We start from the raw sequence: 24,566 nt of genomic DNA, 5'->3' as shown, positions 1-24,566 counted from the left end.
GTATGTTTACTAATTAGACCACGAGCAACAAATATAACCTAATTGCGACATTAAAATTGTGCCTCTAAAGGGGGCTGTGACATTTGGGAGACATGAAAATGTCTCCCTAATGACCGATGTCTCCCATCGTGCGAAGAAATTTCGATAACATGTCTCCTTAGTGGTACCTTTACACGTACAAGAATAACAATAATAACAATGGGTTCTTATACAGCGCTTAAAGTGCTTTACATTATTATTATGTTTGAAGTCATTCTTAATGATACTTTAATGGCATATTACAAAACACCAAGGTAACAGGGACAGAAAGGTAAAGAAATGTCTCACTCTGGACCCTAAATTTATAGAATGACCCATCCAGTAAAAGCAATAGTCTTTCATATCTGTTTGGAATGGCGCCCGCGAAACAACAATTTTGCTTTAAAATAATCACAGAGCCGAAAAAGAAGAAGGAGGGGTTGGAGTAGTTAGAGCTTGACAGAGTGGCTTGTCCACAGCTACTGACATTCATGAGGGGAGGATCTCGTTAGTGCCATATGGGCCCCCGTGGATGAGTCCAGCATGCTCGACCAGTCCACCTGAGACAGGGCCCAGCGGACTGTGGCTCGCCGTGCCAGGGAGAGATCAGTCTGCCTTGCCCCACGAGGAGGGAGAGAGAGATGGAGCTTTCAATATGAGAGCTCCCATGCTGGGCTTTAGTGCTTTAGCGACCTGCCTAGCACTGACAAACCGCCAACCCATTCAGCCCGGGCGGGACAATTGCGGCCAGCGCCGATAATCCATCTCAATTGAAGCGCGCACAAAAAAGTCACTATTGTCCGAGACCTTTCATTTTCTGAAGGCAAGGGCTTGCACTAATGCTACAAGACCATAAAGTCTAATTTTTTTTTAGGGGGGTGGTGCGAGTGCGTTGATCGGTGCCCCGGAGCAGAAAGGTTTCTCTATTCATAAATTTGGAAAATAATTGAATATTACCATATTAACTGTCGTCACATTGGGAGATAAGCATTCATTTGGGGAAAGCTACAATAAGTCAAGGACAATAAGGCGGAAATTGCTAAATAATTGTGTGAAGTGCTTTTAAAACCATTTCAATCAATTCCTGTTGAAGGCGGGGAGAGGTTTTTTTTGGAGCCTGATTTTGCAACGCAGTTAGTTAGTCTAGATTTCATTTCTTTATAAATTTGTTTCATCACGTCCCCTACATTCCAAATCCATTCCTGCATAACTAAAAATAAATAATATTTTCCACACATTTTTCCAGACAAAGAAACAAAACACAAACACACCATGCTATTCTAAAACATCAAAAAGAAAAGTTGGTTGTGCTACTGATGAATGATCGTTACAACTGTTAGTAGTCTCTCTGTCATAGTGATTAGTAATTCAGTTCTCATGAAATTTATATTACACAAAATGAAGAAGGATGAAGAACTTGACACAAATATTGTCTTTTTTCCCGGCAACTCGGCAAGAAAAAAAACAGAGGTGTGCACGATATTTTCAATATGTAACCTGTCATCACAAAATGAACACAGAGTCAGACTTTTAAAGATCTGAGATATCTCTGGATTATGCAGAACAAGACCTTTCCAATGGTATATAACACTTACGGGTGCTGAGTGTGGTAACAGAAATATTCAAGTTGACCACAAAGTTGTAAAACTAATCTTCGAGGAAATGGCATCTAAATATCCTACAGTTGTGTTACAGTGAATGAACAAAGACAAATTCTTTTAGAACTTAAAGCAGGACTGTTCTTATCGGAACAAAAATTACATAGCGAAAGTTGATAATAAGCAGGACAAGTTCTTTTCAGAACTAATATCTTCTAAGCAGTAGTTATTACCACATGGTGTTACCGCAAACCCAAACGATACCGATACTCCACCATGCAAAGCCTCAAATCTTATAAATGAATGAACAGTCGAACTACATGTAATTTAAAAAAAACCAAAAAAGGTTTTAGAGATGTATGATAGAACCAAAAAATAGAAAAATGGTAAAACATGAATTACAGATTAAAGTTCACCTGAAAACAAAAACAATCGACCCCACTTTGAATTTTGGCTTTGCACCACTGTAATGCATAATGACAATTTCTGTTAACCGATTTAGCTTGGCAACTTTCTCTGCTTAGCAATCCACAAAATTTGCCCCCCCCCCCCTCCCCAAGTTAAAAATGTGTAACTATCAACCCTGTTCCCAGTGTTTGAATTATTGGGTAGGAACTCACATAGCGTTGAGCTGCTCTTCGCGGCGTATGAGGGCATTCTTCTTGTTCACGAGTTCAAACCACTCATTCATGAGCTGTGCCTCATCGTCAGTACCTGTAACCAATTAAACAAAGCAAAGCCAGAAATTGAAATTGCAAGATTTTTTACGGTATACATACGGCTAATCAATTGAACCATCTCTGCCATCACAGGTTCTGACTTTGTTCAACTTACCATTCTCCATGGCTTTCCTGAGCGCCTTCTCCACAGTGGACGCTCTCTCATCGATCTGCTTCTGTTCTCTCTCCAGGACCGCGTACTCCCCGAGGATGTAGTCATTGGTATCCATCAACTCCTGAGACAAATCAGAGATGTGAAATTTTTATAAATAAGACCAGTAGGTACTTGTATACAGGGTGAGTAAAAAAAACCCGAAAGCCACATGTCGGGACCATTGTTTTAGTGAAGTTCTGCACGCAGCACTTTCAAAATCTAGGATATGAAAGCCCAATTCATAAACTTTGTTGTAGTACAAGAATCATTCAAATCACTCATGTACTTTTCAAGTAAAGGAACTTTAAACACAACCACCGTTTTAAGGTTCTGTTTACGGGTCACAAAAAGTTCAGTGTTCTTTCAGCAAAATGAAAACAAATCACATAGAGATGTGTGTGAATTGTTTTCGTTTTGCTGAAAGAACGCACACCAACACGGTGGTTGTGTTTAAAATTCCGTAACTTGAAAAGTACATGAGTGATTTGAATTATTCTTGTACTAAAGCAAGATCTGTATCCAACAGCAGAAAAAACGCCAATTACAGGACTGGGTTTTAAAATATAAAAACAAATATATTCCAAAAGAGTCATTATAAAAAATATATATATTGATATTACAAAAAATAAATAAGTAAATAAAAAGTTGCCATGACGTCACAAATCTGTGTTTCCGTTCGCTTTAATTTTGAGTTTGAACCGGCCTTAAGACATGTTTAGATTCTCTACATTTACTTTGGTTCAATATTACAGCTTACCAATCGATTAACAGACCACAATTTAAACCAACTTACCACAACTTAATGGAACAATGAAGAAATAACAAACAAGTTGCAAAATATAACATCACTTAACTAACTGGCCAGTAACCTGACTAATCAACCTAGATCACTAACTAGCCATGAAAACCAACTTCCATCCATGCCCAACCAGCAAACTGTGACCCACTTTCAGGGAGCTGCTAAGCATGAATTGCTGCTAAGAAAATTGGTGTACTAGCAATTCAACTGGTAACCATTTACAAACAATGTACCAAATGGCATGTTATTTAAGCCGGCAAACTGTTTTGACTAAAATGGTAAATTTTGTGCATAGCAATATTTTCTGCAGCAAACCTACCTCCTCTTCCTCTGCTGTTGGAGTGATCTCCTCAGTGGGCGGAGCCTCCTCAGTCCGTTCCGCCTCCTCTTCGACATCGTTGTCTTTCGTTTCCTCCTCTTCCACCACATCATCTGGCTTAGACTCTGATTCAGGCGTTGATGCTATTGTCTCATCTGATCAAAGTCATAGAATTTTGGGGAAATTTAACGGAACACTTTAGCGGCAAATGTGTGTTGAAATACAAGTTGTTTTTAGGAGTGTAAGTCGGCTCAACATTTGATTAACTGGAGTAAACCACCAAGAAATAGTCTTCAGTATTACTTTGCTGGGGGAGATCTGCTGCTAATTTCATGAAACTTTACTCAATGGCATAAGTCCACTTGGACCATAATTGCGCAACTGCATGCTCAACATTTCACGCTGCGCCACATTTTTATAGTCATGCCAATTTCACATAGTTTCACAGTGCATAAGTCTGCGACTTGCGCAACAACTTATGGCATAACTTACAAAATCATTTAAGGCGGCGTAAGTTGTGGCGTAGCGACTGAAAATTACCTATTGTACAAGCAAATCGTGATCATCATCATCAGCACAACTTATCAAGGTTGATATAAGACACTCACAGCTTTGTGTTTGATGTAAAAGAATTGCTATTTTACTTGTGACAGAGTTTTTAGAGTTGCCCAGGTTTCTGAAGACAAATATGTTTTCAAAATGGTGGGCGGAGGTGATTCAACGACTGTTTCATGAACAAACAAAATCATACAAGAGCAGCCATCGTAAATGCTGTTATTATCCTCATCCAAGATGTTTAGCTTATTTGAAATGTTGCGCAGCTATGCCAACTTTCGTGAAATCAATTTTTAGTTTATTCCGCAGCTGTGCAATATTTTTGTTGCGTAAGTCCTACACATGGCGTAAGTTACGCACTGTTTTTGTGAAATTGGCTGCTGTACTTTACACACGTATTTACTAACTCAAGATGATTAATTGTCTAACCTTTTGCTTTGTTCGTTGGCGGGGGCTGCACCAGGTCAGAGAAGGATTGCAGGGAGGTTTTCTTGGCCACGCTTCCCCGCGATAACCTCTTTGCTGATTGGTTGTCTGCCGAGTTGGTAACCGGCGGCTGGGGTGCCTCTCGTTTCGTGGGTGCCTCAATCTTGTCTCCTGTTTAAGTGAAGATAATATTTTTCCGACTTTGGATTTTGTTTGCTTGATGATTCAAATTTATAGGGCTTTTTTTATGAAGAAATTGAGCGATAAATCATGTCTTTTAGTTTTTAAGTGTGGTACCAAACAACCACAAACTTTGTACACATTCAGAGGTCTGTTCAATAAAAATCTGGATTGCTTAAAATAAAATTTCAAATTCAATCTCAAGCATTAACCCTAACCACCCCAACCCTTCAAAATCCAACTGCATGTTTTGTTTGATTCTGTTGGAGTGAGGACTGCACTAGTACACTGATTATATGCTTTACATTGAGTCGGGCATACCGCCATAAGTTTGGTCCAACAGTTTGGGTGTTGAGTTTACATATGGTGCTGGATTTTGCAAGAGTGAGGAAGATACTGAGTAAATCACTCAAGGGGTTAGGTTAAAAGCCACAAAACTACAAATTCCTTGTCGCCTACCGACAACAGAATCTTAATTGACAGTTTCTGCAAATGGATGACGACTTTTACTCATCATGCACTGCAGGGCAAGCAGGATTTACACCTCGCATGCCAACTTGTTCTGTATCGTGAATCGCCCAACTACTAATCGGGCGGTATGAGATGTGCACAGCACCATGCAGCTGTCTCATTAGGCAGTGGCTGAATTCCTGTGCAATGACAAAAGCTGGGAATTTGTGCTGCATATTTGCCACACTGCTGACTGGGATAGCAAGTACTGTCTGGTTAACACACGGCAAATCGTTCTACATGTATTTGACATATAAATGTGCATGCACACAGTTTTGTTTTTTGCCTCGATGCAACAAGGCACAGCTTATAAATAGCTTGCAGGCACTTACACATATACTCTGGACTATTTCATCACCTGATGTGGTTTTGCAAACACAGAAGCAGTGTCATAGTCCTGATACTTCAGATAGATCACAAAGTACATCACATGTACAGGATGTACAGGTTGTACATGTACACGGGTCAGGTTGGTGTAGCGGTATTTTCCTCGCCTTTCACCACTGTGACCCGGGTTCGCACCCTGCCTGGGCCAACACGTGGATGGGGTTTCAGTCCCTACCTGATTCAACGGGTTTTTCCCCCAGAATATTCTTCTGGGGTTTTCCTCCCACCTCTAAAACTGTAATTTCTTCTCATTGTCTCCTCTCTACAGGTTTCTTCAGGCTTACGAGCTACAGTGCCCAGGGTGCTTTTGAGGAATCCTTGGTTTCATTAACAGAAATAAAAATAAAAATAAAAATAACAGGCTCAGTCTCGAGTAAAACAGGAACCAAGTCACAAGTCCATTTACAAGCTTGTGATTTGACTTGGCTGGCCAGGATGGCTTGTGATCTACATGTACTTGTGATGGGTTTGTGATGTACTTGTGATCCATCGGATGCAATCGACTACGACACTGCACTGAATTGACAACTTTCCAACAGACAGTGCAGCCCATTGCTACCTCTAACCTCCCATTAAGCCTGACATAACAGCGTGACTACATTTTGGTGGATGACACTGCCTATGGTGCACCTGTGAACATTAATGTCAATAAGCACCATGCAAGCATCTACAAGAAGGGAACAGTCGGTCAGTGCAGTCAAGTTAGAGTTACGTTTGATATCAACCGACTTAGAAGCACCTAAGTTAATTGATCAACAGACACACTTTAGGCAGAAGAGGAAATAAAACATTCTACCGTTAATATGGCCAAACTTTCCAAAATCTGCTTAAATCCAACACTGTGTTTTTCAAATTTATTGCAATTTCAGGACAGCCCAGATTTGACAGCTTATTGGGTTGCTCAATTTTAATTTAGGTGCATAGAAATTGTTTATTGCAGTGTTGGATTTTGGGAGATTCAGGAATCACTCAGGTTAAACGGGTTAACAACTCTGGAGAAAAACACTGGAGAAAAACCCATTTTTCAATGTGAAGATTATGATTAACATGAAAGTGAGCAGGTTTTTAATGCAGATATATGTTTCCAAATACATGCACTTAATCGAGTTAAACAGTTTAATGAACCGTTGTGGGCAATTCCAGCATCACAGAACATTTCAAATCAGATTTTTTTTGGGTACTTTTTTCAAATCTTATACATCCATCATCTAGTAATGGTCAAGGAGATTACAGACTAGGAGTTTTGGATCATTTCTCTGAATCATTCATTAGATATCATCTAATTGGCTCTGTTACACTGGAATTGCCCTTACACAGTTAAAAAAATCCAAATGGTTGAGTGCTAAACTTATTGAGATAGAAAATTAAAAATGTCAAATAATCTCCTCAGTTTGTTTCTTGACGCTAATGGATTCCAGCAAAGAGTGCAGCCTGCCGAGTCCTGCAAAATCCTACAAAATGTTTTCTTTCAAATGATACCATTTCACTTGGAATGATTTCAGAGGGTGTTTGATACCAGTCCTATCTTCACTTTGAGCACGGTTTCTGTCATGAAATCGGCAGGTACTCTTTTGGGGGATAATTGCAAATGATCATTTGTGGCTTTTTAATTCACAGTAACCCTCCTATGCAAACATACATTCTGTGCCAAGTTGTCATTTCAGTCAAAATCGATCAAGTGACTGTTTTTATTAAGAACTATCGGCCTACATAAAGCATGATTGAATGGCTGTGACTGTTTATGTAACTTGGTACAACTATGCTTTGACAGTAGGTGATTGATGAGCCAGCTGTGCGTACCACTAGCCTGCTTGTGTCTGTTGACTGAATAAGACTAGTCACAGTGCTTGCGCGAAATATAATCTGACTGTTGGTGACTAGCCTGTGTAAAAGGCATGATATTGAAGAGGATGGATTTTGTTGACTGTCTGTGACTGTTCAGATAGCAGGAAGGTTAATGTATTAAGGTTTTAGGGAATTTTTTACATGATCTCTGTGCACTGTGACTACGTGAGTATAGTAACAAGTCCTTTCAAAACAAAGTCTATTTTTTTTTGAGATGCATCAAATCAAAAATTCAATATTCTGAAAAAAATTTGCACTGCTTATATACCGAGGCTGTTAAAGTTTCTGGGTCATCTGATTAATCTAAGATATGCATCTAGGTTAGAATGCATAACAAGGGAATATCGAGCCGCTGACTTGTAATGCTGTGCATTTTAACAAAAATGTAGTATTTGACTATTGTAAAGGCCAGTTCATACCGGTAAATTGTGACCAGCTCCACAAAAAAAAAGGGTATTGAAGTCGCGCTGTGCATTATTGTGTAATGGCCCTCTCAACGATAGAGGCTGAACATTTCATCAAAATGTGATTTTAATTTTTTTGTCATGAATGATATCTTTAATACCGAAAGTTTCAGGGTTCATTTACAGAAATGTTGATTTCGATGAATAAAGTGGGGGAAAAACCCACAATTTTGAGTGCATCGTGCCCTAATCTACAACAGAGCCAGGTATTTCAAAGCTTTAATTTCTCAGTTGAGTAATTAGAACTCAAAGGAAGTAATAAATATGCAAATACGTCATATCTCCAGAACAGGAGGGGCCATGGGCCTTATTCACGAGTTGGCCATTTTTGTCGAGTTCCCTGACTGTATTTCATTATCATGAAATTTCATTAATTGTTATTTATGTATTTCATTAATTGTTAACTGTTGAATTGGATGGCGCCAGACTATTTATGCAGGCACAATGCAGCCTTATTTTACTGTCATTTTCTTTTTAAATATGGCTTTAAACATTAGGGAATGTTTAATTACAAATTAAAAATTGTTTATTGAGGCAGACTAGAATTAAATTGCTTTCATTTCTCTTCGCAAGTTCAAAAAATTAAGATTTTACCTAACTTTCAATTCAATATGACCGACTCGTGAATAAGGCCCATGGAGCTCTATTATATACCAAATAAAAGCTTACGCTGTGGGCTTTCCAACCATCCATACCGGTATTTCAATTTCACTTTTTCTGTGACATAATTGTGAGCGGGTCACAATTTCAATGTGAAGCAAATTCCTTAAGGTAACAGCGAACACTACAATGAAACTTCAATTCTTGACGTCATAAACTTCGCTTTGCTCTCACTTGAAAAATGAACCGGCCTTAACGTAAACTTGATCGAACATTCAAATATTCGAAATGCGCTGATCCAGTTTTTACATGTGCCAGCCTAAGCCGGCCGCCGATCGTGATTTGCGTGCGCAGCAGCTTGTCCAAAATCGACAAAGAGCTTACAAGAAAATAATAAAAAGATCATCGTGTATGTATCAATATGTTTCTTCAAGGTATCGGAATGCCTGATATTCGACCGATTTTTAAAGAAAAAAAACCCGAGCATATTTCCCTCAAGGAAGTGTTCAAATCATGCGTGTACAGTGGCTTTCCGCAAAAGTGTGGCATTTGACAAACAATTAAACCATGCCCTTTTATTATACAATCAAAAGAAAATTGTGGATGTTTTTTTCATCATCAACTTGAGGCCGCTCACATTTTCAAATATTTGATTAGGAAAAGAAAAGGTTATTCAGATACTGGATGAATGATCGAATATTCGAATATTCAGTAAACGGCACAGCCCTACGGACTTGCAGTTCCCGTGAGCACATAAATGGTTCTATTTTTCACAAGCGCAGTATGGAGTGTTGTAGCGATGAAGCAGTTATGACAGAGCATTGGTTTATTTCATAAGCAAATGAGTTACACAGTTAAAAGCAAGGCCGGCAAAACTAGTCACACATTTACACACGTATTCACACTGTAAAAGATATTCCTTACCATACTGATAAAACTTGAAGCGGGCTCCCACTGTGTGTACAAAAAGTAAAGAAATCAAACCAAAAAAAAAAAAAAAAAAACCACATACAGAAATCATAGCAAAAATGAACAGAAACTGAATGGAAAGGTGGAAAATTAAAATTTATTCAAAAACGAAGAATGCGATTCAGTGAGTTGGTCCATTCTGACAAGGGGGGATGAGAAAACAGGGGGAAAAATAATAATGGACAAACAGTACCAGTAAGGATAATTTTCATCAATTGAGCCAGGCCCAATTTCATGGCTGTGCTTACTGTTAACCAGTTTGCACCGGGATTATTTTGACATCGACCGGACCCAGACAGGTTCAGGCCATCATCTGCGGGTAGCACACCCTGATTTTTCTGGCCTCGCTCGCTGCGAGCGGGTCGCAGACAGATATTTCCGGCCTCGCTCGTTGCGTGTCTATCCATTATCCATTCCGAATACTGCAAAACCTTTGCGTGTAAACACGTCATCCGACGTGAACTGGTTAACAAAAAATCCCTGCTAACAGTAGCAGAAAATTCTGAGCGGGTTCGCAAGGAATTTTGGTTTATAAACATGCATAAATTCCGTAAAGTTCTAAGGATTCTGTGCTTACAGGGTCAGCACCAAATCTTTGCGAGTGCTAGCACAGAATGCAGAGGGTGTTAAAGCGCGGAATTCTGTGGTTAGCAGAGCCATGAAATCGGGCCCTGGTCATTTCATACATACATGATCAAGTCCTACAGATAAAAGAAACCATTTGTCAATAATTATGTGATTTTCCATGACTAGATACATGTACCTGTGCGTATGTAAATTACTAAAGAGAAAACTGCATTCTACATAAACAAGTTTAGAAGTTGGCCCTTTTTGTATGATTTTTACTTATATATTTTTTTTTTGGGGGGGACTGTTTTTTTTTTTAAATGAAGGCATGCCAGGTCAATATTAAGAATCATAAATTGGTAACCAGGTTCCCCTCCATATAAAATGATTTGAATTGTACTCTTTGAAGAAGTGTCCTCTCCCAAGAACTGTCCTCTTTGAAGAACATACCAGTACACACATAACTTCAAGATCACAAACTTCTAATCTACGTGCACTCAATTTCTTTAAACATAAATCTACTACAGAACTTATAATCTGAGTTACAAGGGACTACCTAGCTTATGTTTAAAAAAAATTCATAAATCCACAACCTAAAATTGCTCTCCCCACGCTATTTACTGAGCTTCGCCATGAGAAATAGATTTTTTTTTAAAAATTGCTAATTTTTCTAGCGTGTGCGTCGTGTCAACGCTTGCGCGCGCTTCCCCGTATAAAAACGAACTACTAACGGAAATTTCCAATGGTGCGCCTTAAGATGCACCGTTGGAAAGGCCTTCTTTCGTTGATTTCTTCAAAATGACAGCATGCCAGAAAGAATAAGGAGTTTAGTCCCCTTGTTATCTTTCAACCAAGTATGTTTTCAACAATAATTAAGTCAGTCACTTTTTGGATAGCTGCAAATGATGGACTGTAGCTTTTAATAGAAAAAAAGTAGTTTATTCCATTTACTTTAAACAAACAAAATTGAAAATTTTGTTAGGAGAAAAAAAAATTGAATATGCTAAAAAGCACAGATAGATAACTTTAAGATGTACAATGTATGTTATTCTGACTACCAAACTGGTGTGAAAAGAGAATTGTCTAGATGTTGTTGATACACTATACAATCTGCCTTGTTTCGTCCAATGGAGTTCTTGTGGTTAACAGGGAACTGAAGAGTTATTTTGTTGAGGTAGCCCCTTTTACCAACAATAGGAAAAGAGGCTGCATTCTCATGTGCCTCAGTGCATTAGCTGACCCGTCCCATCATTTGCCTTCAATTTGGCAATCAAGGAGGGTACTTGGGCTGCAAGCCTAGCCCTTGTCCATCAAGAAAGAAAGAAAAGTTGTACAGCCCTGGCGGACCCAAGCCATTAAAAAAAAAGGTCTTTTGTGTCATTCTTTAAGCGAAGGGTAAAAGAGGTTCTGACAGGACTTTTGATCAAAGCCAAATAGGCTGATAATGAAGAGGCCGATAACACGACGACGGAGAGGTACTAATGACAAGAGGTAGAGAGAGAGAGAAAGGGGGGGGGTAGAGAAAAGAAGGTTGTATGTTCCTTGGGTATTCAGGAATGAGAAGCCGTCGGGTATCGGTGAAGCCATACTGGCTTCTGTTTACAAGCACTGAGGCGATAAGCAACAACGCTGTCAATGGAAAATCCCCTCAATCTTGTGAAAATAGGACACATAATACAAGTTGGCACAAAGCACTGGCCCTGGCCTGGTACAACCCTCTTGAACAGTATAATCACACAGGCTCAGTGCAAAGACTGTGCTGACAACTTGCGGCATGGAGATGGACTGAGAACTCCACCACAGGATTTTTGTTTCCTCATTAAGTGATTTAAGTGATGAACAGGCTATTCCCAGTTTTTAAGTTTGCAAGACATTCATGTAACTACCACTACTGAATTGAAAAAAAAAATTACTTTCAAACTGAAATCTAATTTAAACCCCACAGAGCCTGATTGTTTCACAAACGATCAAGATTGCTGAAGGAGACGAGGGTAGGTGGAGGCATGGGGAATTGAGAAATGGAGTGTCTTTAATCAAGACTGATGGGTGAGGGGCTGAATAAGCCCCGGTCTCAGTAGCTCAATACCCTGTTCTCGTTTAGTGGAAGGTGCTCATTATCCCAAGATGAAAAAAAAAACCAATGCGCTGCTTCTGTGATGCCCTACTGCCATTCAGGACGGCTCTTTTTTTTTATGCATGCCTTTACACGGTTCCACAGCTTGGCCGGACAATTGAATCAGAGTGGCCCTGGGTGCTGGCCGAGCTTCTATTGTTTCGCTGATGATGTGACGAAGAAGAGAGCGAGGGAGAGAAGAAAAAGGAACTGCCTCTCAGCGATTTGCGTCACAAATTGGTGATTGATGTCCGCGAGACCAAGGGGTTATCGTGCCGAGGGCCCGGATAATACAAGAAGCAGCAGGACGGGGTCTTTGAGAGCAAAAAGGAGAGAGAAGCTCTAGAAGGGATCTATTCTTCTCTGCCCTGTAACTCGTGCACATCCCCCCCCCCCCCCTTCCTCAGAAGAGCATACAATTTAAGAGATTAAGGGCTTATGTAATCTGCTTCAGATAGATGGGGTTGCTTGTACTTCACGTGTAGGCATGCCAACGGGTTTCATTCAAGCACCCCTTTGCACGGCCGCTCTTCTCTCTGCCGGAGTCACAATGGCCGCGGTTGACTGCATTGCGGCGTTTCTCTCCGAGGCTCGACTCTCAAGAAGATTATCTCCCCGCAAAAAGCAGGCAAATGATAGACCCTCGTTCTATTATCTGGGGTTTTCTTTTGTGGCGCTCCCCGCGCGGCCCTTGTAAGGAGCTTGACAGGATTGAGAGAATCAGGGCCTTGTTCTCGGGGGCAGCTAGGATCCTCTATGTACATACCGGGCTTTCCAGCGGCACGTCGCAACCATGTCCGGGGTTAAGAGATAATGGAGCATGCCGTGCAAGGGGAGAAATTTTTTTCTCTTCAGCGGAGAAGCACGCACTTTTTTTGAAAAGGTGACAACCGTAAACCAAAGGTTAAACACTGAATTGAAAGACGAAATCTGATTATCCGGGGATTCCATCACACTGGTTTCGTATGGGGATTATAGGGGCACAGTTATGTGGCCTGTAGTTAACACATCTCCCGTTTTGATTGTATACAATGCGGGATTAGAGTTTTCCCACGCTGGTTATCGATTACTAGCAACTGGCTATTCTTTCCTATTTAAAAAAAAAAAAATGGGAGCAAAGATTATGAAGAAAAAGGATAAATCACAAGAGAAGGACTGTTTCAAACGTTCCAAAGGTAATTCTGATTTTGTGCTTGGGTACCTACAATCTTTGAGCCTACCCTACCACTGGTGTGCCAATAGACAAATTTCCTCCAAACAATCGCATTGTCAGAGATGCTCTGTAAACTGTAACGAACATGTACATTTAGGACAACTGCAGTTGACGACCATTTTTCCTAGTCCGTTATCCAGTCAATTTTAACCCTCTGCCAGTCAGACGGAATACGAAATGACACAATGACACATGAGCAAAAGGGAACGAAGAGCTAAATCTAATATGCATTTTAGCTCAGATGTAAGCGCTTGTGACAATGCAGAAGACAGTTGAGAAAGAAAAATAAGAACAAATAAACATTCCCACCCCCCCCCCAAAAAAAAGGGGATCAATTTTATACTGTAATCAATCAATTTCACGTTCTTGCCATCAACTGTCAATGATTTTTGTTGCAAAAAAAAGTTGTGCTGCAAATATTAGTAGCTTAGTCCATGAATAATTCCCCACTACTAGGTGGATGATGTATCATCCTACATGTGGATAATCTTACAATTTCCTGAAAAAGTCTTTGAACGTTTCAGATCTTCTTGAACTTCATTTTCTCGGCCTTCATTTTCTACAAGTGGAAAGGATACTACACAAAAACTACCTGGACACCTTACGGGGCAAACATGACAGTGGTTGGTTAAAGTGTCCATCAAATGAATTCTTCTTAGGAACAAATTTTGTGCAACTTTCTACTGCTCTTAAATGTACGAAAACTATTTGACATCCCTTTTTGGTTAATTTTATTCAAACATGCACTTCTTCGAAAAATTATAAAAAATGTCCATACTTTTCCGGACAACTGAGGCCGCTATTGCTGTATGTCATTTCAGGAAGACACCGCTCAATTTAGGGGTTTTCTGCTCAAATTTGAACCAAACAATCTACTCATTGAAAGCATTTATGACAAAAACGTTGCTCATTGGCTTATTGCCATGTACTAAAGCAACAACGAATCACCACAGAAAAGAAACTTTACAACTACAAAATATCCACAATTCAGGTAACTGTTTTGTGCTGAAATAGCTGTAACATTGAGGTTTCTGCCCGGACTGACTTCACACTTTTGCTCATGAATATGGAAATTCGCATTTGCAAAAACATAAAAACCAAAAATGCACCAAAATACCCCTGAAAATGACAAAATGAAAATTGAAAATTAGGTTGAATGAGACACAAAGGTGCATTTTCAAAGATTGCATTAAAAATATTACTTTACATGGGCCCTTTAAAGTTTGATGGACACTGCAACTTGAACCACTGGTGTAGCATTGTAAAATTCCCATCGCAAAAGAAAGCTCAAAATAGTAAAACAATGGCTGAGCCTTTTTGCAACCTTGCATCCAGGGCAGTCAGACATTCACCTGATGAAACATCCAGGGTTCACGCAAAAAATGCCACACCTGTGTAACACCTGGGAATCCAGGGTTATCATAAAACGCCACACCTGTGTAGCACCTGGGAACTCCATACAAGAATACTTAGAACTATGTACCTGGTACAGATACACACAATCAGCCAGTCAAACTGGAAGGACAAGGGGGTAGGGTGAAAGAGAGATTGCCACAAAAGCCTCTCCCGGACAGAAAGGAAAAAGACACCGAAGAAAAAAAAGAGTAAGAAACAATGAGAAAAAAATGTCAAAGAGTCCTAGGCTAAGAGCTTACTACTGATGCATGGTACTGATTGAAAAGAATATTGATTTTTTTTCCCATTGGCTTCAATTGTGTCTTAAAAGTAGGTACCTGTGTGGAGAACTCGACCCATCACTGGTCTTAAAGGCTCAGTCAAAGTCCAATTCTTCTAGAATGATGGCATTTTTGTTTTGAGCCACAAAACTGCCACTGTGTTTCTTTTCTTTCTCTTCCTTTTCTTTTTGAAAACTGGTTTTAAAATAAGGAAGTATTCAAGAAGCAAAAGGAGGTGGAATGAAAGTGCTCCGGTCTTCTTTTTTTTTTATTTGCTCTGTCAGATAAAAATCAAAATCGAGAAATCAATATTGGTGGTGAAGTAATCCAATAGTTGGGGGATTTGGCGCCATGATTGAGTGAACTGAACCCGAAGTAAAAAGATTGCGGACGGGGAGAGAGAGAGAGAAAGAGTTAGTGTGCCGGCCTAGTAATGACAGGAAGTATTTTGGATGCGATACAAAAATAGGTCTACCGTCTCATCAAATACAGTACATACATGCCATTGAATATCTACAATTCTTTTTTTTTGATGTTTCAGAAAATGAAAATTCCAAAATTGACACCCTCTTACAATATACACCTACAATGTACATGTATGAAAGCTTGCAGTCTTGCCGAATCAGCATCTTGTCTTATGCAGGTTTAGATTTAAAATTGACATGCATCATTGTACGTGACCCGTCGCCACAAAATGTGCATACAATCAGACTTTTTGAGAATTGAGATATTTTGAGTTCTGGATTCTGCAGAACAAGAGCTTTCTTATGGTATAAAACATTTTGGCGTATTGAGTACAGTAACTGAAATATAGACTGCTAACTAAATTGAAGTCATAAAAGTACATTTTGAGAAAATTTAATTTAAAATGATGGGCACTATTGCACACCAGCGAATGAACAGTTCATAAAAATACGCTATAGACATGTTTGATAGTACAAAAATACAATTGGGAAAGGTAGAACGGGACTGACAGATGGATGATCACCTGAAAACAAAAAAACATCAACCACCCCCTCAAGTGTTTGAGAAAAAATGGCCTGGTAGTGTTCAAACGATTGCATGTGTGGCCACAACCAATGAATCCGACAACTGCATTGGCTAAGAACCATCCACGTGACGTGCCGCAAAACTTACGATGACCTGATGGACTTCGCGGGGCATATCACCTATTGTTAACTGAGAACATCCCCTTTCATTGTTCTCAAAGACTTCTGAACATTTTCGTCCCCGCTGTTTTGTGCAACACAGCTCAACAGACCCTGGGCACAAGGTAGCTGTCATACCCCCGGGCGTGCGCGAGACAACAAGGACCTGCGCGCATGTCAACGCAGACGCGCATTTAATCAGAGACCGAAGTGTCCCCAAATAAAATGCATAGGGGTGTCAAAATAGGAAAGAAATCTTGTTTTTATGAAAATGGCATTTAAATTATCAGTTTGCGACTTCTCAAAAGACTAAAAAAAAAATTATTAAACGAAACAATTTTTGTCGTGACATATGAGCTCCGTGCACAAACAAGGGATAGCGCTCTTTGACCACTTTTTGACAGATCAAGTGGGAGGACCCACAACGTGCGCGTATTGGTTCACGCGCGTATGGCATGAAGTACGCACCACTAATTCTGTTCTGAATGTACACAAAACCATAGCGTCTTTACGTTAGCATCAAGCATCGTCGGCAATGCATACGAATGTCCCTCCCATTGGTCTCCTCCAACTCTCTGTTCCGCACTGTTGAGTGGGCACTTGTGCACGGAGCCCACAGTCCAAAACACCATGGACTATGTCATCATCATCATCATCATCCTTCGTCTGCGCAGCAGGTGACTACAAGCTTCTTCCCATTACTGCGATCTTGGGCAAGTGTAGCGATTTGGTCTGGTCGCAACATGCCATCACTATCTCCAAGCAGGCGTTGAACATACGTTAGAAATGATGTGCGTTGTCTTCCTTGGGGTGGTGTATAAAGGGCATACAATTGTCCAGGTTGATCGTTTGGCATGCGGAGTATGTGGCCAAGGAATTTTAGCCGCTGAGTTTTTACACACTCCAAAAAAGGGTTTGAGTTGGTCAAAGTGTAGATGGGAGCACTGGGAACATAGTCGGTACGTTCGAATGCATTGACTATGTCACAGCAGACAACAATTGTATCATGTTATAGAAAAACACAAATTGATGACCAACTGATGATCTTGAATACCTGGAGTACACACAAAGTCAGATCGATGTACAATCCGTGTACGTAGAAAGCCAATTTTTGCATTTCAATCTTACCTTCCTGCTGGTCCTTTGCAGCTTGGGACATCTCCTCGATGCCTTCAATCTCCGGTTTGTTGATGCCTTGTCTGGCCTCCGCGATGAGTCGCCTCGCTCGCAATCTCAACTCCTTCTGTCGCTCGTTCTCGTCCTGCATCAGAAATCCCAGAAAACAGTTTGTAAGTTAGGATCTACCAACCACCAGGATGTGATACCGGTACTTAAGTAAGAACCCAACAGACCTTTATCATGCTGCCACCATTTCAGTCATGTTCCCTGTATCCAATAACAGTACTGAATGATCATGTTTTTTGTGCAGAAAGGAACCAGACTATTTTTCCTTCCAGCCTCGCTTTGGTTATGTTGATTTGAATGGGAAAAAAATCAACATGGCCGCAACATGATAATGGTCTATAGTCCAGCACTCTGGAATGTCTGGTTAACCACAAAGTGCAGATTAAGCCATCAAAAATATCTCGTCGAGTGCAGATCAGTGAAAAAAAATGATTTGACCCTTGAGCACTTGTATTTAATTGTATTACATTTTATTTACTCCTCAGTAAAATCAATAAAACCATAAAGTGCTAGGGTGGTTTAGGGCAGAAGGAGTAACAGGCAGGGGGGTTTGGGGCAGTACAAGGGCTACTGAGTTACCTTCACTTTCCATCCTTTAGGGCCCTGTCACACTTCTGCGTATCCTAATTCCTTATGAGTTGCGCATTGACAGTTTTTTTCATACGCAGTCGTACGCACAATACGCACCTCATATGCATCTCTATCGTTTTGTGTAGGTTTTATGTACGCAGATATACGCATGGTACGGCCCAGTACGCAGGATAGTTTTGGGCATGCACAAAACTACGCTGTGTACGCTGTTACGCAGGTCATAAGTTATAAATACGCAGCACGTACGGCTGCATATTGAAATTTTTTTAAGGAATTAGGATACGCAAAGGTGTGACAGGGGCTTTAGGAACCACAAAAGTCCAGAAAAAGGAAAAAACTACTAGCTGGGAACTTTTTCCAAGCAATTTAATTCCCACAAAATTTTGGTTTGTAACCCAATCATTATTAAACAGTGCACCTTTTAAGCTCAATGAAATAAGCCCAAGTTAGACCTGCTAAGCAGAAAATACTACTTAACAGATGTACAAGCTCAGACAAAAAAAAAAGGGAACCTGTCATAAGCAATGGACATTCTATGAACTTTGGCCGGTAACCCTTTTTTGTTTTGCTCAGCGGAACGTGCTTAGCAAATTTGGATGCTGAAGAAGCTTCATCAAACTGGTCCGGTTTTAAAGAGCAGCAATGAAATAATCATTCTTAGCACATTGCACAAGCTACGCAATAAGCAGGGAACAAGCACCTAACATCTCACTATGTTTAGACTAGTAACCCCCTTTACAATTTTGTTTGTTAAGCAAGTTTGTAAGCTTTTAACCCCCCCCCCCTTGCCTACCTCATTTGGCACTTCCTTTTCGTCTGCCTTCTCCTTAGCCGGTCGTCGGATACTCTGCTTACTGGCAGCATCTCGCCGGGCTTGGTCTAAGAGCTTCCGTGCTCTGACTTTCAGCTGCTCTTCTCTCGTTAGCGGTGTCTGCAAATGACGTAAAGACAGGTAAGTAAAGTCTGTCACAAGCGCATACGGCTAAATCAGGCCAGTGTTTACATGTATCTCCGGTTTCCTTGTAATGAAATGACTGGGAATATTTCTATCCCTCCTGGATGGGATGCCGATCCGTTGCAGGTCACTCCCCAGCTAATGCTTATATGGGTCATTCTATAAATTAGGGGTCTTTTTTTGTTTTATAACCAAATAGGAAATGTATTAAAGTTAAAGATACTTTAAGTGTATCAAACACCAATAAAAGTTGCATTAATAAAACCTACAAATTTGTTATCTTGAACCCATTTAGTTCCTGTTTTGGTTAAAAATATGCCGAAAAATTCACATTTTTTTGGCTAAAAAGTGGGACAAAAATTGCAGTCTCAAAATATTTACATTTCTGCCTCCTTAAAAGGTAAACTATGCCATTTTTTAGGTCAAAATGATGGATGCACTAACTCAATTTCAACATGAGATGCAATTTTTAAAGAAATAAACGTGTGAAGATGTGATATGGTGCTCCCCAATATTATGGTTTCACATGTACGGTAACATTTGGTGTCCCCGTGTCCCTGTTAGTCCCTGTGTGTCGTGTGTTAGTCATGTGTGAACAATTCCGCTGTGTGTAAAGTGTCTTTCATGGTCACATTGTTTACCTTTCCTTGGTATTTTGCAAATTCTGTCCATTAAATAAAAGGATAAGAAAACAACAAGACAGCATTGCTAAGAAACAAAAATGTATGACCATTTGTAATATTTCACACGTAACATGGTGTCCTGTGGTGTCCCAGTTACGTGTAAAACCTCATGTTTTTAATATTTCAGATGACATGAAGTTATTAAGGATCGCCTTTTTATTGAAAAGGCTTGCACTTAACCATCCTGACGGAAGTAAATACATCTCAAAATATGAAAAGCAACAGTGACCATACTTAAAATAACTTCAAGTTTTCGAGCCCTTTTAATGCAATGTCCCACTTTGGACCCCTAATTTATAAAATAACGCACATACCCACTTATATTTGGATGGAGAGAGGGCAGGTAGGGGTTAAGTGCCTTGCCTAACGAATGTTAACCACTAGGTCTTGTAAAGACTGGACAAAGGGTGACATTATTAGTCAGCCACCACACTTTCTAGGGCCTTTCCACACCATCCAAAATCTCATTTTGGACCCCGGTCCAAAATCTAATTTCAGGAACTCCTTTGACACTAGCAAGAACCCAACACGGCTTCCACATAGGTTCGGTGCTCTACACGGGTAAAATCCAAAAATCTAAAGCTGACTATTGTAAATACTGGTGTACATGTATTTTTGTGTGAACAGGATGCATGAATAAAAGTGACTTTTTATAAAGCGCTCGTATCCACCAGGACTGGTGCTCAAGGCGCTACATCATTTATTACCCCTGCTCATTGGGCCCATGAAACATTCCAAATACCATCTCAGCTCCCTGGGAGTATACAGCTTGATGCTGCCTGTTAGGCACAAGGAAGCTACATGTAATTCAATCACAATAACCATCTCTGCCCTCACAGGTACCCATTTACTCCTGGGTGGAGAGAAGCAATGAGTGACAAAGTGCCTTGCCCAAGGGCACGCGCACCATGACCCAGGCTGGACTCGAACCCACAACCTGCAGCTTTACCCGCAGACCACAAATCCGATGCCCTCAACCACAAGGCCACAGCACTCCACTCCATTGCCTACCCATGTTTGATTGGACTCGTTTCCGCTTACTGTAGACCTATGTTCATTTGAATGAAGGGAAGGTGAGACGATAAAAGGCCTTTTTTGATTGTTTACCATATTTTTTTTCCCAAAGAAATACATACATGTACAGATGTGCTTACTCTCATTTTGTACTTGTACTTAAAAGTACCAGGGTAAGTGAAGGAATTTCAATCACACATGGGTCATTCTATAAATTTGGGGCCCGCTGTTTTTCCTGTCCTTGTTACATCCGACATCTATGATTAATTCTAACGCACTCCTTAATTTATGCAGTTGTCCTCCAAGAGTGATTATAAATAGCTAACTACATGAACTGGTACCTACCCAACAAATAATAGAAGTCATTCTTAATGATATTCAAATGTCAAATTACAGTACAAGGACAGGAACAATGTGTTCCCCATAAATTTTATCAAATGACCCACATGTACCGGTATATATTTGACAGTACAAAAGTAATTGTGCTCATTCATTTTAATACCCGAGGGAGTTTTTACATACCAGAGCAATAGAGGGGTTGATGACGGGGTACTACTTTATCTTCATAAACTGTACAGTCACTTGGACAAACCAAAATCTTATGCTAGGTCATTGTTCATAGACTTTTCTAGTGCCTTCAATACAATACAACCTCACATTCTAATAGAAAAACTTATGCAAATGAATGTGTCACCGAAAATAGTACAGTGGATTCATAATTTTTTATTGAACAGGCCACAGTGGGTAAAAATTGGAGACGTTATTTCTAAGGTTAGGATAATCAACACAGGTGCCCCTCAAGGGTGTGTCATCTCACCGCTGTTATTTTCTTTTTATACAAGTGATTGTCTTTGTTCAAGTTCCAACTGTAGCATAATCAAATATGCAGATGACACGGTTATTACAGGCTACCGGTACTTAAAGGATGATCCACTCTGTTATATATCGGAGGTAGCAAAGTTTGTGGATTGGTGTGATCGTCATTTTTTGACTATTAATGTTAAGAAAACTAAAGAGATGATTGTAGATTTTCGTCACAACACTGGAGTTCATGAACCTGTTTATATAAATAACAGCGTAATAGAGAGGGTTAATGAGTACAAATACCTTGGGACTGTTATTGATGAGAAACTAAAACTGGAACAAAAACACTCAGGTAGTTTTTAGCAAGGCCATGCAACGGATGTTTTTCCTTCGTAAGCTTAAACAGTTCAATGTCGATAAGACGATTTTACGTCTATTTTATCAGTCTATAATCCAGAGCACTGTCACTTTTGACATAGTTAGTGTATTTGGTTCACTTTCACAGAAAAATAAGGACAGGTTTGAGCGCATTCGTAAAATGGCTCAGCGCTCTGTCGGTCTCACCTTGCCAACATACGACAAAATCTTTTTGGAACGTGCAATATCTAAAGTTCATTTCTTTCTGTCAGATCCACCTCATCCACTTTTTGATTGTTTTGTTTTTTAAAAAGATCTGGTTTCAGACTCTGTGTTCCTCGCACAAACCTTACCCGATACAGGCAATCCTTTGTTCCCAACATTCATTTATTTAACACTTTGGCTGTTCGTTAATAGGGGTATTCCTTTTTGTATGTTTGCTGCAGGTTCCCCAGTTCATTTTTCAGACTCTGTATTTTTACTTGTAGTTTTAAATTTTGGAATTTTACTCATATTTAAATTTTGTGTAAATTTTGTGGATAAGTTATTGTTTTATCGAATTGTAGTTTTATATTTAAATGAGCCAATGGAAACTAAATTTCTGTATTTTTATGATGCGGACAATAAATTTCTAATCTAATCTAATCTAATGAAATTTGTCTTAGGGTGTTTCAATACTTGAGAAAGTTTGAAATCATTTGAATGTACTTCGACAAAAATATGAGCAAAAATGTATTAATTCGGACATAACATTGACACCGTGTCAATGTTACATCCAAATATTCTTTTTTGGGCCATATTTTACACGTAAGTAAAATATTACCCAAACTGACATTGCATATTTATAACTGGACACCCAATGCACCAAGAAAAGCTTTTGTTTTGGTATAGTCAGGGTTCAAATATAGCAGAAACAATACCTTAACCCTAACTCCCTAGGCCTTTTTGCTAGGATGTAGCCTCAATCCTGCAAAATCCTCCAATTGGCCTCATGGAAAAATAGCATATAGCCTCAATCCTGCAAATTCCTCCGTTATTTCTTGAATATGGTCCATGGAGGGATGACCACTGCCTGAATCCTGCAAAATCCTCCGGGTATGTCTGTCAATAGGCTGAGGCAGAGGCAGTGACATCCTGGAGCAGTGCGGAGGATTTCAAGTATAATCAAGGACTAAATTTATGCATGGCTGAGCATAAACAACACAAGGTCCGGCCCGAGACCTTGACACAGTGCATACTCCGAAATCAGCAACGCACTTTTGCCATGTAACCTCAATCCTGCAAATTCCTCCAATTTGCAAAAAGGATTTTGGAGGATTCAGGTCGGTTAGGGTTAATGTGGATGTAACAGAGGGGCAATTCCACACCAAAGTGGACATGACACCAAAAAATTCAAATACATGTGACTTAAACAAATTTGGCATCTAATGAAAGCTAAAAGTCTATATTTTCAAGATTTGAAGTCGGAATTTTACTTTTGTTACATTTCGGTAACAAAAAATAGGATTACATAATAATCCTGTTTTAATCCTAAAAATGTGATTAATAGTGATATGAAAGTATTCTACCAATACACACACAAAAATATGTACTAATGCCATCAGTTTCTGTCATGAGAAAGTATTGGCCTTGAAAAACTGACTGAAACTTGTTTTTAATGTTTTGCGTAATTTGTTTCGCTTCAGTGACTTCTAATATTTCAGCCTTCGAAAATGTCCTTCCGTTACCGAAAAAATACATATTTTTAATTTATTTTTAAAACTTGCAGTATGAATGCATTGAAAGTTATTGTGCAAAGCAAGTTTAGGTAGGCCTTCAAAATGACATTATAACTGACACTGCTGTACTTCTCGTTTTGTAATTACAATTAATTAAATCACGTCCTTCCGTTACCAAATTGGTAACGGAAGGACGGTAACGGAAGGACAAATTGTATTTTTATCAAATGTTACGACATTTGTACTCATTTTTGAAAAATGAAAATCACTGCAAATACATGCATGTATAATGAGCATTGAAAGGACATTCATGTGACCCACCTTCACAAAAGCGGGATAAGCAGGGCAAGGTGTTTATTACAAAGGATGGCACAGGCATGTACAACATGTACAATGTACATGTACATATATGCCGATGTACCAGTACTTGTACATGTATGGAGTTGTTGAAGAAAATCAAATCATAAAGTTGCTGCCATCAGCATTCATGGACAATAGAGAAAGATACAATTTCTGTGAAGCCATTCCAGAAACAAATTAAGTCAAAAATGAGATGGCAGAAAGTACCGGTACTTTGGGGCACTTTCATTCAATTTACATGTGTAAGACATGTGAGGTGCAATCTTTGACAAATTATGCCCAAGTTAACAACTTCAGTTTGGATGTTTACAAGTTAATTGTTACTACTCTAAATCATTGTAATTTGATTTCAAACATCGAATTTAGAATTCAATTAAAAGCAACACCTAAAAGTATAATGATTCTGAAGCCATCAGTTCTACCGGTAGATGTTTTTACCTTGTACATGTAGGCTGGTGTCCCCCCCCCCCACTCTTTAGGTAAACCACTGAACCTACCGGTATTATTATTAAAAGTTGTTGGTGAACAAGTAACCAATATAGTCAAGTGCTCAAATACTGTGTATTTAAACTTTAAAGGATTGAGGTGATGGGTTTGAAGTTCATTTCTGTAGTTGTCTTGTGTTCGTGAATGATGTGA

At 39.5% G+C, this 24,566-nt stretch overlaps 1 protein-coding gene across 3 annotated transcripts in view; it reads right to left on the bottom strand.

The window, feature by feature from the left end:
- The window catches only part of LOC119721164 (EH domain-binding protein 1-like), a 75,270-nt gene that overhangs the window by 4,582 nt on the left and 46,122 nt on the right, over positions 1–24,566 (bottom strand). For 2 of the 3 annotated variants that reach the window (XM_038191031.1, XM_038191030.1), the window contains exons 13-19: positions 18,830–18,967; positions 17,389–17,521; positions 9,499–9,528; positions 4,592–4,759; positions 3,608–3,762; positions 2,451–2,571; positions 2,237–2,330 (exon numbers count right to left, since the gene is read on the bottom strand). In XM_038191031.1, the coding sequence (XP_038046959.1) occupies positions 2,237–2,330; positions 2,451–2,571; positions 3,608–3,762; positions 4,592–4,759; positions 9,499–9,528; positions 17,389–17,521; positions 18,830–18,967 (839 nt within the window). The remainder of the gene's footprint in view (positions 1–2,236; positions 2,331–2,450; positions 2,572–3,607; positions 3,763–4,591; positions 4,760–9,498; positions 9,529–17,388; positions 17,522–18,829; positions 18,968–24,566) is intronic. The other variant, XM_038191032.1, reaches the window with a different exon arrangement.

Source organism: Patiria miniata, unplaced genomic scaffold (assembly GCF_015706575.1).
Source record: "Patiria miniata isolate m_02_andy unplaced genomic scaffold, ASM1570657v1 HiC_scaffold_13, whole genome shotgun sequence".
Classification (NCBI taxonomy): Eukaryota; Metazoa; Echinodermata; class Asteroidea; order Valvatida; family Asterinidae; genus Patiria; species Patiria miniata.
This window is presented reverse-complemented; position numbering and strand designations above follow the sequence as displayed.